Raw genomic sequence first — 14,879 nt, 5'->3', positions numbered from 1 at the left:
TAAATAATTTTTATAGGTTGGAGCCCGCTCTAATCTGTCACTTCCCTGTACAGAGCTGCCTTGCAGTGTCCAGCATGGAAATGTAAACACGCATGCATTCTTTCCAGCTCTGTCGTTAATTGTAGCAGATGAAATACTCACCCATTTGGACAACCTTCAAGACCTGGCCCTTTGCACCTGTAAAAGCAAATGAACGTTACAAACATATTAGCTCTGGCATACATACTTCTATAATTCCAACTAAGAAGAGTGCTACTGATTGCAGAGTTTGTGTTTCAGAGCAGCCCAAGTATTATCATAGGAATTTATAATAGTCATGTACTCTATTAAATATCAGTCAACAGCCTTGCTCCAGAATCTTTTACTTAGAGGCATAGTTATGCTGCATGCTCAGCTCAAAGAATATTTTAAAACAACTTTCTAGCATGTGGCAGAATGGGGGAAGGACATAGAAACACAAAATTCAAATGGACCTGGGATCCGTGGACATCTGCGTTAGCGCAGACCCTCAGGGCTGACCGTGGAGGAGGACAGAAGTAGCCTTTCCCCTGCACAAGAGCGGAAAGCCACATGGAAACGTATCACTGCAGACCCTCCTGCATAATCCTTGTTTCCTGATAAGTAAAAGATTCCAATTTCCAGACTTTCTATTGCAATGGAAACCTTGGGTAGCAGAGACACGCTCCCATCAGAAAGCAGGATTTGACAGCGCTCCCTTCGGCTATAGTCTGCTGGTATGTATCCATGATATTTTTCTTTCAGAATCTAAGGTCTTATGTTACTGGTAATGTAAACAGGTTTGACAGTTATCCAGAGAGCCAGAAACTCTCCTAGCAAGTCATTCACCCTCCATTTGAGTTTAAAATGCCCGAAATCCATTTTGGCAGCCCAATGCAAAAAACCCAACACGATGAAGACACAGTGACTGCATTCACTTGATGGTCTAACGAGCGTGAGAGGCACCGTGCATTCCCTAAGTGCTGCAGGGCTACAAGATGTATGCTTTTCATGGGAATTGTGGTCTTTGTGGTGTCTACCGGGGAAGGAGAGCATTACATCACCTCTGAAAAACAGAGCATAGCAAGGAGAACAGTTCAGTTTGTGGTATCCGCTCCTTGCGCTGACTTAAAGAAAATGGATCATCCCAAAACAACTCCCGAGGAGGTCAAGTAGGGGGTAAGGAGTGAGCCTGTGCCGGGAAAACTGCTCTGAATTCCCTCTTGCCGAGAGGAGGAACCAGAAGAATTTCAAAATGGCAGGTGGAGTTGCAGATTTTATCTCATAACTCCATCTAGGTCTGGGGGAGGAAGAGGTGAAGCAACTACTCATTTTATTGGGTTTTTGTTTGTTTGTTTTCATTACTCTGATCTTCCCTTGTGTTTTTGCCTTGTTTCTGGGCCAACGCAGTGCTCCAAGACCCAGCATCTGGAAGGTCTTGTGAGTTCACTGGGCTCCCATGCAAGAATGTGCACATCCTGGTGTCCTGGACACACTGGAAGTGCTGTGCATACCGGTTCCCGGATCCCGGGCGCCCAGCTTTGTTACCGTTCCCTGTCTGCCTACGGCTTGGTTTGTTTGCTCAGTTGTGTAACAAAGCACGGAGAGGCTGCGGAGCAGAACCCACCAGCTTGCTTACGGTCACAGGAGATGTCATCTCACTTTGCACCGGGCTTCTCTCTTTGGGTGCTCAACAGAAAACTGATCTAGGACCCAAGACCTCCTCCTGTCATGCTCTGCCACCCAGATACGAATTTCTACATGCTAATGCAACAAAGCACGGGCAACTTCTCCCGATAAAGACATGAAATTAAAAGACCTCACTTTATTTCAGAATGTGACTGCGGTCTCTCAAATTATCTCTTCCTAAAAGTCCTCCGTGCACTTCCTAACAGCAAAAAAATTTAGCTAAGCGGATAGTATCTACAGTCTGAGGATGACCGACCAGTTATTTTCCTACACCAGAAGGCAGAAGTAGGAGAAATGTAGATTTTCATCTGTCCCCTTCTTTTTAAAAATTATTTCCCACACAAATCCATCAATATCAAGTCTGCTGGGATAAAGTAAAAAGGTGTTTGGGAAGAAAATGACAGATCAGCTTGTGCTTTTCAAATCCCACGTGATTTTCTGATTCATTTCACAAGTCAAAGAAGAAACAAAGCCTATGACAAATACCCATCCAGGACTAAATATAACCATCTTTCTTAATGTGGAATTTTATGATGACACCCAACATAAGTAAACCAGATTTTATGGAATTTAAACAATCACTTTTTCCAGTCCTGAATCGTTTTTCTTCTGCTTACAGAAACCAAAATGAGAAATGCGACCTTGTGTTATGAACTGCCTCAAGATCTTATGGATATATCAGATGGAATCTAGCAGTGATTGTAGTCTGAAATATTTCTCTTCTTATTGGAAAATGAATGCTGTATACAGTCCCTGAAAACCACTGCATCCTGAACTCGGCATTTCATCTGTCTATGTAAATATTACTTGTCCCAGTGCAAACACAGCTATTTATTTCCCAAATCCATCAAGAATTTAACAACTTTCTCCTCCACCCGTAGTTCCTCATTCGGTGTAATACAGGTCGCTATGATTTATGGCCTTTCAGAGGGAACTGACGCTATAACAGCCTAAGTTACTTCACAGTCATAAAAGAAATTGAAAACCACTGGATTTTGTAAAGTCCTACAAGAACTTTCCTCTGCCCTTTCTTTCTCATTAACCTTCAGAGTGTGACAAAGGCATGACATTTGTGCTGTGCTGCTGCAACCTTTCCCTCTCGGACCCCCCCGGCTGCTTTCTCAGCCCCTCACTAAAATCCCCTGGCATTTAACGCGAAGACTGGTGAGACACGGAGCATTGAGAGCGATTGCGGAGGCAGGACGCATCAGCCGGCGCTATTAACTTCAATGGTGGCTTCTCTCCTCCTTGCTCTTCCAGCCCAGTCCCTGGGGTTGAATTTAATTCCTGTACTCTGGGCGAGTGGCAAGGGAAAACCAAATCCTTCAACGCCGAGCAGATTAATTGAGCTGGTGTGTGCTTGAGGCAGAGCAAGAGGAAGCTCGTGTACAATCCCCAAGAGATTCCAGGAGAAATGAGAGAGAAGGGGTCTTTTGGGCTGAGCAGGGGAAAGGTTTCTCCATTCTGTTTTCTAATGAAGGATGAAAAATCAACTCAGCAAAGAGAATGAGACTAGATGGGATTCTTCACAGCGATACAAAAGAAGCGATGCATTACCAGTAAGCACGTCTAAAGTAAAAAAACAAAGTTTGTGAGAAAGCTCAGCTGGGAAGAGAAGTCCTCTTTACTTGCAGCTTCTTCAAATAAGGAAAATAGAGCTAGATCCTGGAAACCCTTACTTGCATGACTACTGAAGTCAGCGCATTTAATCATGCTGATAAGATTTTGTAGGCTCTAGCCGTGAAATTGGACAGGGACAGAAATGATGTTGTTGTTTCTTGTCAGGCAGAAATCGCTGAGATTGTGGTTTCTAAGGATGCAAAAACTTTGCGAGACAGATGTTTTCCACCCACTGCTGAACAGATCCCATTCCCGCAGCACAACGAGGGAAAAGGCGTGAAGAGAAGTAAGTGGCATTACTGATCGATTGCCTTCCCGGGGACAACGCTGTGCCAGACTGCACGTTCCCAGATGACGCCTCTGACACGGACTCCCTACCCATCAATGACATCGGCCTCAGATGTCCCATCTGTAAAGCAAAAATCGTAACGCTACCTTCTTCTAGCTCTCTTGAGCCCTTCAGGGATACAGCCTATTTCTTCTGCCACATTTGGGCAGCAACTCGATCAGGGCCATTGAGCATGTCCGCAGTATAACTGTGGCAAACTTAGCCCAGTTCTTTCACACAAGAGATGAAACTGATAGTACTTTTTATGTTCTGCCTCAATAACACAGGGCCAAATACACTGAGTTGTATGTTGGGTATCCCTAATTTTAAAAAATCATCTCCTTACCCTACCCCCATCACCAGCAGTACACCCATCCGCTGCTAAAGTCTTGCAGGAATGGACTGATGAAGTCTGCTCTGGGGAGTTGTTTGTGCCCGAAGAGCCACCGCGTAGCTCGTCATTACATCCCTGCCTGGCAGATGATGTGCTCCAAGTTTGCATTCATTCAAGTCTAGCGTTTGATCTCACTACCGAGGCCGCACAGCGGAAAGCCTTGTTCAGATGTGGTTACCCATCATGCTGCTCCAGTAATCGGCTGTGTTTCCACATGGCCAGTTAGAAGAAGGATATTGGATCACCGTGGCCAGTTCGTATCAGTAGGGACTACTGAGGTTATTAATAAAGAGCAAAGATATTAAGATCCCTTTTCCACTGAGATCACTTGTTCTCCAGCGGGTGATGGGAAGCCCTGATAAGCCTTGCCTACGACTGTAACAAAACACAGTGGGCATTGCTGTAAATCATGGCAAACCCACATGGCTGTTACAGCTACCGTCTGAAAACCAGAGCACTGAATTCACTACGAGCATTAAGGAAGGGCTGTTATTTGCTGGTTTAACCCTTCATCTCCGTTTCTCCAGAAAGGTGGTGGCCTGGGCACTCTGCTCTTTAATGACCTGGCACTTGAATTAGCTAATATACATCGGGATGATGGTTGCTCTGAATATGTTATAACTTCTCTCTTGCAACACGTGTTACAGGCATATTACAGAAGGATTTTGGATCAGACAGATCTGCAGGGTACAGGGCAGGGGCTTCTGAAGGAAAAGCCCCTAAACGTGGGCTGTTTTTTTGTTCTGAAAGCATCACACTCCAACAACCAAATCTCAAACCCTAAAACCTTTTATTGTGCATCCCGTGTCCTGTGCAGGTTGGAAACCAGGAGATGAGACAGTTGTTACTTATTGCCATGTAGGTTAAATACAGTTCAGTTCACAGCTCGTTACAGGTGGCAGTTTAAGCGTGTCCCCAAATGAGGACAAAAATGGTTCATACAGATTGGGTTTACTGTGATGCCCATTAATAAAGCCGCACTCAGGAGGCAAGCAAGGCTTTAAACTCAGACCAAGTCCTGGCGTATGGAAGGAAGGAAAAAAAGAAAAGAAAATCACTGTGGTACCCCACTGGGATTTCCCTCCTAAAAAACGAAAGGTGCAGAGAAAAATGGGCCCCAGGAGCCCAGCACCCACCAGATGTCACTGACGTTCCTCCCAAAACCAAAGCACCCAGCACCAAGCCAGGTGGGGGAAAAAAACCCCAAACCGCATCACTGGTGGGTGAGTTCTGTAAAATTCCAGGAAGTTTCCTATTTAAATCAACAAACAAATCTGTTTCAAATCCCCTAAAACATTTTCTTTTTTTTTTTTCTTCTCTTCTTTGCCTTCTGTGTAAAGATGAAGCGCCACTGAACTTTTCCTATTTACAAAGTCTGCCGCGCTCTGCTTACATTACCTGTGCACTCCTGACCTCTCTCGCTCCCTGCTATTTCTTCTTCTCGGCGGTTTGAAATGGGACCGTCGGGAAGAGAATTAGCTTGAGACGAGCTGTTCCCCTATTTCTTTCCCCCCCCATCTCCATTCAGCCCAAGGTTTTACTCACCCCCGGGTACAGTTTGGATGGCAGAGCTGACAAACAGCATTCCCATCGGCGTATTTCCAGACCAGGGTGTCATTCTCGCCCAGAACGCCTGCCGGGCAGGATTTCACGCAGTGGGGACCATCTATAAAATGGGCACACTTCATGCAATTGTCAGGGCCCTGCAAAGAGAAACCGCTTGTTTATAATGCCCTTACATCAGCCTATTCAGGAGGAAATTCAGAAGATAAATCTAAATGCCTTCCAAGTTTTCAGCATCATCTGGTTTTATTACCTTGCTACCTGATAGTCTTGCAAGTATTTGCTCTTGTAGGATGGACCGTACAAAAGGTAGTACCTGATGTTTAAAGCTAATATTTTCTTGAGTTTCAGTGTTGCTGCTTTTTTTCCCCTGCCTTCTGCCTGGTCGGAAAGCTTGCATTTTTTTTATTTAAAATGGGGAATAATTTAATGGCACCTTAAGAAGGGGTAAGCTGAAAAGCGGAGGGCCCAGCTGCTGCCTGGTGCAATCTACCATCACACGATTTAAAATGATGGACCTGGACACCTCCCTGAAGTACTGGCCTCAAATCATTATTTTCCTGGTTTCTCAGCATGTTTTTTTTTCCTCTGTTAGGGAGAGGCAGGGGATAACGGAGGCAACCCAAGCAGTCCATTCTTTTTTTTTTTTTATTTTGAAAAGCACTTAGTTTGTGTTTACAGGCATTGCCTTTGGCCATTTTTGGCAGAACTGTTTTTATTCAGATGATGACATCACAAGGAATGCCCTAAATATTTTAAAGCAGGGGAACCAGCAATTCTGGGTCAAATTTTACCATGCAGAAAAACCCGACCAGATCCACAGTGCCGGTTTCAGTGGGACGACAGTAAGGCATGCTATAGGAAGAGAATTTTAATTACTGTAATGTCTAAGGGCCACTACAATAGACTGATTACTAGATGCTGGGCAAATATGGAACAAGGGGGTGGTCACTCCCTGAAGGAGTTTATAATGTTAATAACATCCCTGAGGCTTTGGTGGTCTAAGCTAGAAGGGAGGATGGAAATGCTTCACATTACTGAGCAGTGTCGACTCAGACTGATGATGGGCAAGGGTCGAATGCACCGTGGCTGCAGGGATGGCAGAAGGTGTTTAAAGAGTTGGGTAAAGTAGCACAGAGGAGGATCTGTGATGGCAGCAGGAGATTTGATTTCAATTACCAAAAAAAAAAAAAAAAAAAAGAAAATTAGGGTTTTACAATGAAGAGATGAGTTTGGTCTGATTAAAAGGAAATCGTTTTGCACCATTGCCAACCTGGATGTTTCATAACACAAGGGAATATTCTCAAAATTCAAGAACAACAAAATTGAGGAAGACTCTGGATGACTAGCAAGATTACACTGTATTGACTTTTGTAGAAGGAGCTTTTGTATGAATTTGGAATATTTGAACAAGTTTGAAAATCCAATCGTTTCGTTTCGATTCCCTTTCTTTGAACATAATTTACACCTGCAGTTACTTTAACATAGGCATTTACTGTAACCTAGTTAAAGGAGGGAACATGGCTTTAAGTAAAAACTGCTTCCTGCGTATTTTTTGGTAAACATTTGGTTGTGATCACAATTTTATGGTGGCTTTTCAAAAAGGCAAAAAGCTACTGGTTTAATCCACTTTTTTAACCAGTTTTTTCCCTCTGAGTAAGGAAATTTAATTTGTTCACACCAACATGGCAGTTCGGTAGCTGGAGGTTCCTGAAATGTCTGCCAAATTACCACATCATCACATGCATAAGTAAGCTGCTTTTTTTTTTTTCTGTAAAAAGACAAAAAAGAAAGGCCCTACAATGCCTGTACCTGTGGATTACACATATGATGGGTGACACAAAAGAAAAAGAACACCCTGAAGTGTTCTCTCCTTTTTCTGCTCCCCTGCCCCAAAAGCCCTTGACTCCTAACCCTCGCCAGCTCCACTCCATCTCGGAGAAGGGTAAACGAGACCTCAGGATTATCTCAACACGGGAAATACGTATTAGTACACGGTCTGAGGTGCAGGTTTGCTAAGCTGAATTTGCTCTTACAGGTCCGGTGCAGGTTGCGTTGTACGCGGTGGAGTTTTGCACTAAGCACTCGGGGTGGCAGGGGAGGCACTTGGAGTCCCTTTCAAACTCTCTCGGCTCCCTGGAAAACAACAACAAAAGAGAAATAATTAAAAAACAGGCTGATTAGCAAGCAATAAATTGTGGTCGTCTCTCCTTTTCCTGCCTTTTCCCATTTAAATAGATTGGGATGATGGTACTGAGACAGGAGGAGGTACAGGGGGACCCTTCTGGCTACACCAGGAGTACTTGCTCAGTGCAACCAGGGCGAGGTAAGAGTAAGGGAAATGTGGCTGACGGTGAAACACATGGCACTCCAGCTTGCACACTACAAATTAGTTTACTTTCCCTTTTAAGCTAACGACACAGAATATCCGCAATGATTTCCAAAGGCTTTTAAATGGTAGTGATGCAAAGAGATCAGCAAAAACAGTTCAAGTGATTCCAAGGCTCCAAATAATAATTAGGAGAGTTAAACAGCAATGCACTGATAATTAAATTCATGCCCTCCCGACAACGCACAATGAATCATTAAAATATGAAAGTTGGGAACAGATGGTTTCAATAGCAATAAAGCTGTTCCACTTCAAGTAATGGTGTTATTAATTAAACTAAATCTACCCATCATTTGACACAAAAAATGCCCAGATCTGCCCTTCAGGACATAATAGCTGCTGAAGGGAATTCACTTACAAAAAAGACAGCTGCTGAACTGCAAGTTGCTAGCAAAATACAAACATCAGGGGCATCAGCACCCAGTCAAGTACTTGCTAAATACTCACGATGTTTAAAAGTCAAACTTTGAAAGACTTATTCCAAAAAATCTCTGGAATTTTCAACGCTAGATGTGCCCTTCCTGCCTACATCACCTGATGAACTAACTGAAAACCCCAGCCACAGTCCTGCTATACAGGCAGTGATGTGTCTTCCTTGGCCTGAGCGAGGCTGAAGCAATAATTTTGCCTGAAATTGCTGCTCCCAGTGCTTTTTGGATGAAAGTTCATTCTCCCTTGACCGCAACTTTGCAAATTGCTCATCTGAGCAAATACGAGTCTCTTTGCAGTAAGGAAACCTGCCGAGCGGTGAAGTCCTCGCTCTGGGGGTGACTGAGCTCCCACCGATGGCAAATGGCTCCGGCTCTCACCCGACGTGCTTGACATGACAGGCATAGCTTGGATGTTCACCGGGGCTTTAAGCTCCTTTATTTCTTACGGGGAAGGAAGCGTAAGGCTTAGCCTCCTTGGGCCCCCAGATAAGTCTCCTTGTGGGCTTAAAGGGATTTTTTTTTCTCAGCAGTCACCGTGGCAGGAGCAAACTCCTAAGCAATGCTGAATGGGGAAGGAGAGGTACCTCAGCCAGGTACTCATCAACGTCTCTGCAAACCTGGTGAAAATCCCATGAATCCAAAGACTCTATTTTTTGCTTGCTTTCTAGCTACAACACATTTTAAAAACCAGCCCCCCCAAATCATTGCCAAAACCTCAAGCATCCCTCAGAGACCTTACCCTTGCAGGATGTTGCACTGTTTCACACACTCTGTCTGGCGATCAAAAAACCTGCAGGAGAAGCAGTGGAAGGGTCCTGGGCCCCAGCAGCCCACATCTGAGCACAAGGGGTCACAAAAGTGCCTGGCAGCAGCTGGGAGACAAAGAGAGACAAGAAAAGCCATGAAGGTCAAGGCAGGAGGGAGGGCAAACACAGCACTGCCAGCGACTCCATCCTGACCAGCCCGTTTCTCCAACCCGTTCCAAAGCAGACACGAATGGTCCTGGCAGCATGGAAGAGGAATAATCGTGCTTCTCTTAATTCCCAAAGCCTGAAATTAAGAGTGACTTCTGGCCTTGTGAAATACGAACGAGCTCCTCTGTGACAGCTTAACGGCCGTATAATAAAGCTAAACCAGTACCAGGCTGAGAGAGTTGGGGTTGTTCAGCCTGGAGAAGAGAAGGCTCCGGGGAGAGCTTAGAGCAGCCTTCCCGTACCTAAAGGGGCCGACAAAAAAGCTGGGAGGGATTTTTGACAAGGGCATGGAGGGACAGGACAAGGGGCAACAGTTTTAAACTGAAAGAGGGTAGATTTAGAATGGATATAAGGAAGAAATAGTTACCACAGGTGGTGAGACACTGGATCAGGTTGCCCAGAGCAGCTGTGGCTGCCCCATCCCTGGAAGTGTTCAAGGCCAGGCTGGATGGGGCTTTGAGCAACCTGGTCTGGTGGGAGGTGTCCCTGCCCATGGCAGGGGGTTGGAACTGGGTGATTCTTAAGGTCCCTTCCAACCAAACCCATTCTGTCATTCTATGATCAAATTCCAAAATACAAGTTCATATTGCGCAAAGAGAAATAATTAGATTTTGGCCCAGGGACCACTGCAGTCAACAGCAACATGGTTGAACAACAGCTTTGATCTTATCAAGCCCAATGTTTGAATTGAGCTTCTGTGTCCTTCAACCTACGTGGCTTCACTATACCCATAGTGGTGAAGGAGCTCCTTCCCATCTGCTGGACACCATGAAGTCCACATCTTCAGTGGGGAAAAAAATCCCACTTTTCCCCTCACCACCTTCATTAAAGCAGTGTCACTGATGAACTTTGCAGCCAAGGGAACAGAGAGAAAAAACCCTTGCTCAAATTACTCTTGCATTTCAACACGAGTTTCTGCGGGGAGCGGGACGGCAGCACTGACTTACCACACTCATTTTTATTTCTGTTCTGTACAATCTTTGTTTTCTGGCTCTGAGTTGCAAACAGGCTGCGCCAGTCCATGGTGTCAGCATAGCAGAGGTTCTTGTTCTTCATAATGGCAACATCTCCATCACTTATTTCCTTGAGGGAGCGCAGCCCTAAGGACTGTATTTTCAAGTTAACAACAGCAAGGGAATACTGGCCACTAAAATGGAGATGGACAAAAAGAAAACACATGGACGAAAGAGAATTAGTAAGCAGGGTTTTACTCGGCACATTTTTCTTTTAGTTTTCAAATGTGTGTTGCTGTGGACTGAATTTTGTTCAAGCAAGATGCTGCCCAGCCCTCTAAACTTCACGCCTTTTGTAAAACAACTGCAATACTCGTATCTGGTTTTGCATGGGCTTTTTAAGCTAAAACTGGCAGGACATGTGTGCTCTGTCAACTAAATGATATGCAACAACGGTTGTAGGTAGAGCAGCTATTATTTTGTGCTGGTCCAGCAAGCCAGCCTTCCACTCGGGGTAAACGCAGGAGGGTGCTGGATTCAACGCCGGTGTCCACACTGCCCGGCAGCCACGGTCTCCATCCCCAACTGCCCAGCTACCTCAAATCCCAAAGTGCTTCTGATCATATCGTAACTCATCCCAGACTGAGTTCTCTCTGTCCTGCTTGTGCTTCCAGGCTGGTGGGGGAAACCCTGGTCCCGAGATCAGGCTCAGGGCAGCCCTCCACATGCAGCACAGAGCTGAGGGTCTCATCCACACATTGTCCACTGCTACAAAGATGATGCTCTACTCCTTGCAGGGTTTTTCCCATTTTGGGACAGTTTTGGGACACCTGAGTCTCACACCACTTGTTCCCTTGGTGTGCTCAGACAAGGGCAGCTCTAAACAGAGTTTCTTTGTACATCAAGTCGCTCTGGCACACGATTTACTTACTGTTGCTTGGTTCTGCCTCGTATAATCTCCAGATTTTCGAAAGCATAGAGATCAGTAGCATTATCAGGCCAGGCCTGAATCAACAAAAATCCTGAAATGAAGAAAAGAAGATTAAAAAATAATAGTAATAAAAAAACCCGTGGTCAGTATTGGCAGCGGAACCTCGTCCTTGAGCTCCTCTGGTGCAGGGAGAAAGCGCTTGTGCTTTCCCTATGCTTATCTGAGAATCTCAAAGTGAAACATGACATTTTAGGGAGCAGGAAGATATTTTTAAACCCCGTTTTATAAACAGTTTACTTCTTAGCCCACCACGAGGGCTTAGGAGTGTAAGAGACGAGCGCATTGGTGAGCCACGCATCCTGCTACACCGAGCCGCCAGTGATGATGGCTCTTGCCAGCAGATAACGCTGGCTGAGAGACTGCGGGCTCCGGTGCTCTGGGAGAAAGGCTTCGCTCCGTCCCGTTCCTGAGCTGCCCTCAGGGAACAGGAAAATCAAAGACAAAGCAGAAACAGAGCAGAACAGAGAGCTGCTCAGAGTGGATTTGCTAAGGCAAGCAGATTGCCCTGCTCAGCCGAGATGCTCGGGAGGAAGGGGAGAATTTGGGAAACTGCAGGCTGCTGTATGAAGCTCTGGGGTTAGTCATTGCTACCCTGAAGGGAACCAGAGAGGGAAAAGACAGAAAGAAAAGGGGAACCGGGGTCACGTCTGCAGACCCAGCTCTGATGTTACACTCATTTTGTAATGGGCTGAACAAAATTACTTTTAATTGATACTTGGTGCAAGACGGCGGCTGAGTGCTCCGCTCGTCGCTTTGTGCCCGTGGAGATGCGGTCACCCCAAGGAAGAGCTCTTCAGGCTGGAGAGGGTGTCTCCGCCAGGATGACGCAAGCCACTGAGCACGCTTCCCTAAGGAGCTGCCAAAAGGTTTTCCACAAATAGAAACACACTTGGCTTTTTTTTTTTTTTGCCGGAGTGGCATGTCTCTGCATCACCACACACTTCTTGGGTGGCTGAGGATCTCCTCTGCTTTTATTCTTTGCCAGGGCTGACAGTTCAGCAGAGGGGATGGTCTGGCCAAACTGCACACCCTGGATGGTAGACCAGTATGGGTTACTGGGTGTAATGCTGGCGAGGTGCTGCTGACCACCTTTGTGAAGAATGGCCCCTGGTAGCTCAGAGACAGAAACTGTTTGCTTGTATTTCTCATCACGTGCTTAAAAAATTTTCCCTCACCCTTCTCCATTTGTGTTTTTGGCAGTACCAGTCAGAGGACATCTCAGTTTAAAACTCATTGCTAACCTGATATTTCTTTGACTGTTTTGAAGACATCCAACTTCTTGGGGTCCAAGGGTAGGGTCTTCGTGAAGGCATCACTGAAACAAAGAGAATGAGGAATTGGGAAAAGAATGGCTCGGCCTGAATTTCTCCCTAGCCCTTCTCCTCCACTGCTAAATGACCAGGAGGCAACTCACCCTAGAAATGCAACTGGGAGAATGCTGACATCCCCGTTGATCTTGGTACAGTTTTTGAAGGAGTCAATGTTCGTGGCATTTATGGAAAGGATCCCTTTAAGTTCACCTATTCCGATACCGTTGCACACTGTTAAAAGAGAGATACAAAAGTCAGGGGGGAGAAGAATGAAGCCCAGTCACATGGAAGAAATAAACATGGAGATGCCATTAGTCCTGAAAGCACTCCCATATGGTCAAACCTACCACTGTAAGCTGAGTTTTATGGATCTTTTGCCTACTTTTGCTTTTCAGAAAGCACCACAGGATAACCGCCTCCTGCTTGCCCGGCTGTACCGCTCTGGTCCAAGCATCTCTGCACACAGGCTCGGGCACATGCCCTTCTCTCTCTTTGTCCCATTTTCATTTTATTCCCCTTGATGAGATACTGGGAAGAACAAATGAAGGAGGCAGCTGATGTGCAAGATACACATGTACACAACGCACAGTTTATCTACTGTACTTGTGGTGTATCCCAGCTGGAGAGCATGCTCTGCAGTCATGTTTCCTGATCAAACCACTTGTCAGATCTCCAAAACTAGCACTGGATATTTATAGTGAATTTGCACTTAATTAAGGTCAGAACTCCACGTACTACTTCTAATAAGTTACCTATCATCCCAAAGCCCTACTGGTTTATTCCATGCTTTTTATACCTTTGCTGCATAGCCCATCACACTTTTTACACTTCCGAACGCCGTTTTCTTCCACTTCATAAGTATCGGTATTGCACGAGCGAACGCAGGAGCCGTGGTCTGTCACCACGTAATTGTCTGGAAAAAAACAAGGATACAAAGGTCATTGAAATACAAGAGGGATGTGTTGGGGGCTGCACAGGCACTTCAATACTAGGAAGAGAAAGGATTTTTGAACTTTGGCTTACTTAGCAAAGTACAGGCTGCATTATGAAATCTCACAAACAGCCTTTGAAGGTAGATGGACATAGAGTGCTATCACCATTTTACAGAGAGGGGAACGGTCACAGAAGGATAAACCAACATTGCCAAGGTCAGGCTGTGCGGAAGTGCCATCGTCGGGATCAATACACGGCACTTCTGATCCCTCGTCTTCACTTGCTCTTTCAGGCTAAGGGCCAGGCAGGGCAATGGTCAACCTCAGAAAGGGCTACCAGTTCTGTATGCTGAACCCTCTCTTACATTTAAGTCTTGATGGGTTGAAAAAACATGGACATGGAACAGCGTGAAACAAAAAGCAAGCATCTACAGAGGGTGCAATGATCACAGGCCTTGAGAGAGAGTGTTTAAACCAATGACTTTCTACCAGTCCTAATTAAGAACCCATTAGGAGTTGATACTGCTTTGGTAATCCACAGGATTGATCCCATATGGCCGCTGTTTTGATGATTCTCATAAGATGTTTTTTCTCCCCATCAAGAGAAAAATCTTCAGAAGTCAAAATTTAATGGTTAAAAATCAGGGAAGGTGATGGATGCAGGCAGGCTGTCTTCTTTACCAGTTATTCTCTCTTTTTTGTCACCTGTTCCTGGTTCCCCCAGAAGCTGAGGAGAACAAAAAAGTGCCCTTTCACTTGGCCATGATGCAGAGGGATGACACAGGTCCCTTCCCACCTCTCTCCAACCCACCACCTCCTCTGCGGCTGCAACCTGACATGAACTTACGTGGACATTCCCTCACACAAGTAGCTCCAAAGCTGTATTTTCCTTCAGGGTTGACATCCATCTGGTAAGTGGTGGGGTTATACAGGACCAATGGGGGACACGTATCCTTGCACGTAGCATCATCCCGAAACTTGCGGCATGCCTGTCATTGAACAACAGTACCCATTAAACTCTCTTCTCCTTAAAAAGTGATAATGGTTTTACGTTAGCTCTTTAAAAACACTCTGATGGGCTCATCTGTTTCCTGATTAGCTCTAATGGAAACCCCAAGCAGCTACTGGGATGGTCCCTTATGCTTTGAAGGTGGAAGGCTGCTTCAGGTTGGACAATCGAGGTTACTATTTGGAAAAAAAAATCAGAGAACATGAGGTTTTCTTGTTCTGAACAAGAAACCTTGGCACTCTGGCAGAGAGCTGCTGGGATTCACGTGGGAACAGGAACGAATCTGCATGTCTTAGAAG

The 14,879-nt window shown here is 45.4% G+C and overlaps 1 protein-coding gene across 1 annotated transcript in view; it reads right to left on the bottom strand.

Annotated features, from left to right (window-relative positions):
• The window catches only part of EGFR (epidermal growth factor receptor), a gene marked incomplete at its 5' end in the record, with an annotated part of 44,210 nt that overhangs the window by 20,364 nt on the left and 8,967 nt on the right, over positions 1 to 14,879 (bottom strand). The window contains 10 exons of the mRNA XM_009705500.1: positions 142 to 177; positions 5,574 to 5,731; positions 7,628 to 7,727; positions 9,151 to 9,283; positions 10,333 to 10,532; positions 11,270 to 11,360; positions 12,571 to 12,644; positions 12,744 to 12,870; positions 13,436 to 13,552; positions 14,419 to 14,560. Of these exons, the coding sequence (XP_009703802.1) occupies positions 142 to 177; positions 5,574 to 5,731; positions 7,628 to 7,727; positions 9,151 to 9,283; positions 10,333 to 10,532; positions 11,270 to 11,360; positions 12,571 to 12,644; positions 12,744 to 12,870; positions 13,436 to 13,552; positions 14,419 to 14,560 (1,178 nt within the window). The remainder of the gene's footprint in view (positions 1 to 141; positions 178 to 5,573; positions 5,732 to 7,627; positions 7,728 to 9,150; positions 9,284 to 10,332; positions 10,533 to 11,269; positions 11,361 to 12,570; positions 12,645 to 12,743; positions 12,871 to 13,435; positions 13,553 to 14,418; positions 14,561 to 14,879) is intronic.

This window comes from Cariama cristata, unplaced genomic scaffold (assembly GCF_000690535.1).
Source record: "Cariama cristata isolate BGI_N322 unplaced genomic scaffold, ASM69053v1 scaffold1038, whole genome shotgun sequence".
NCBI lineage: Eukaryota > Metazoa > Chordata > Aves > Cariamiformes > Cariamidae > Cariama > Cariama cristata.
The sequence above is the reverse complement of the archived record's forward strand: the minus strand, read 5'-3'. Positions and strand labels throughout refer to the sequence as shown.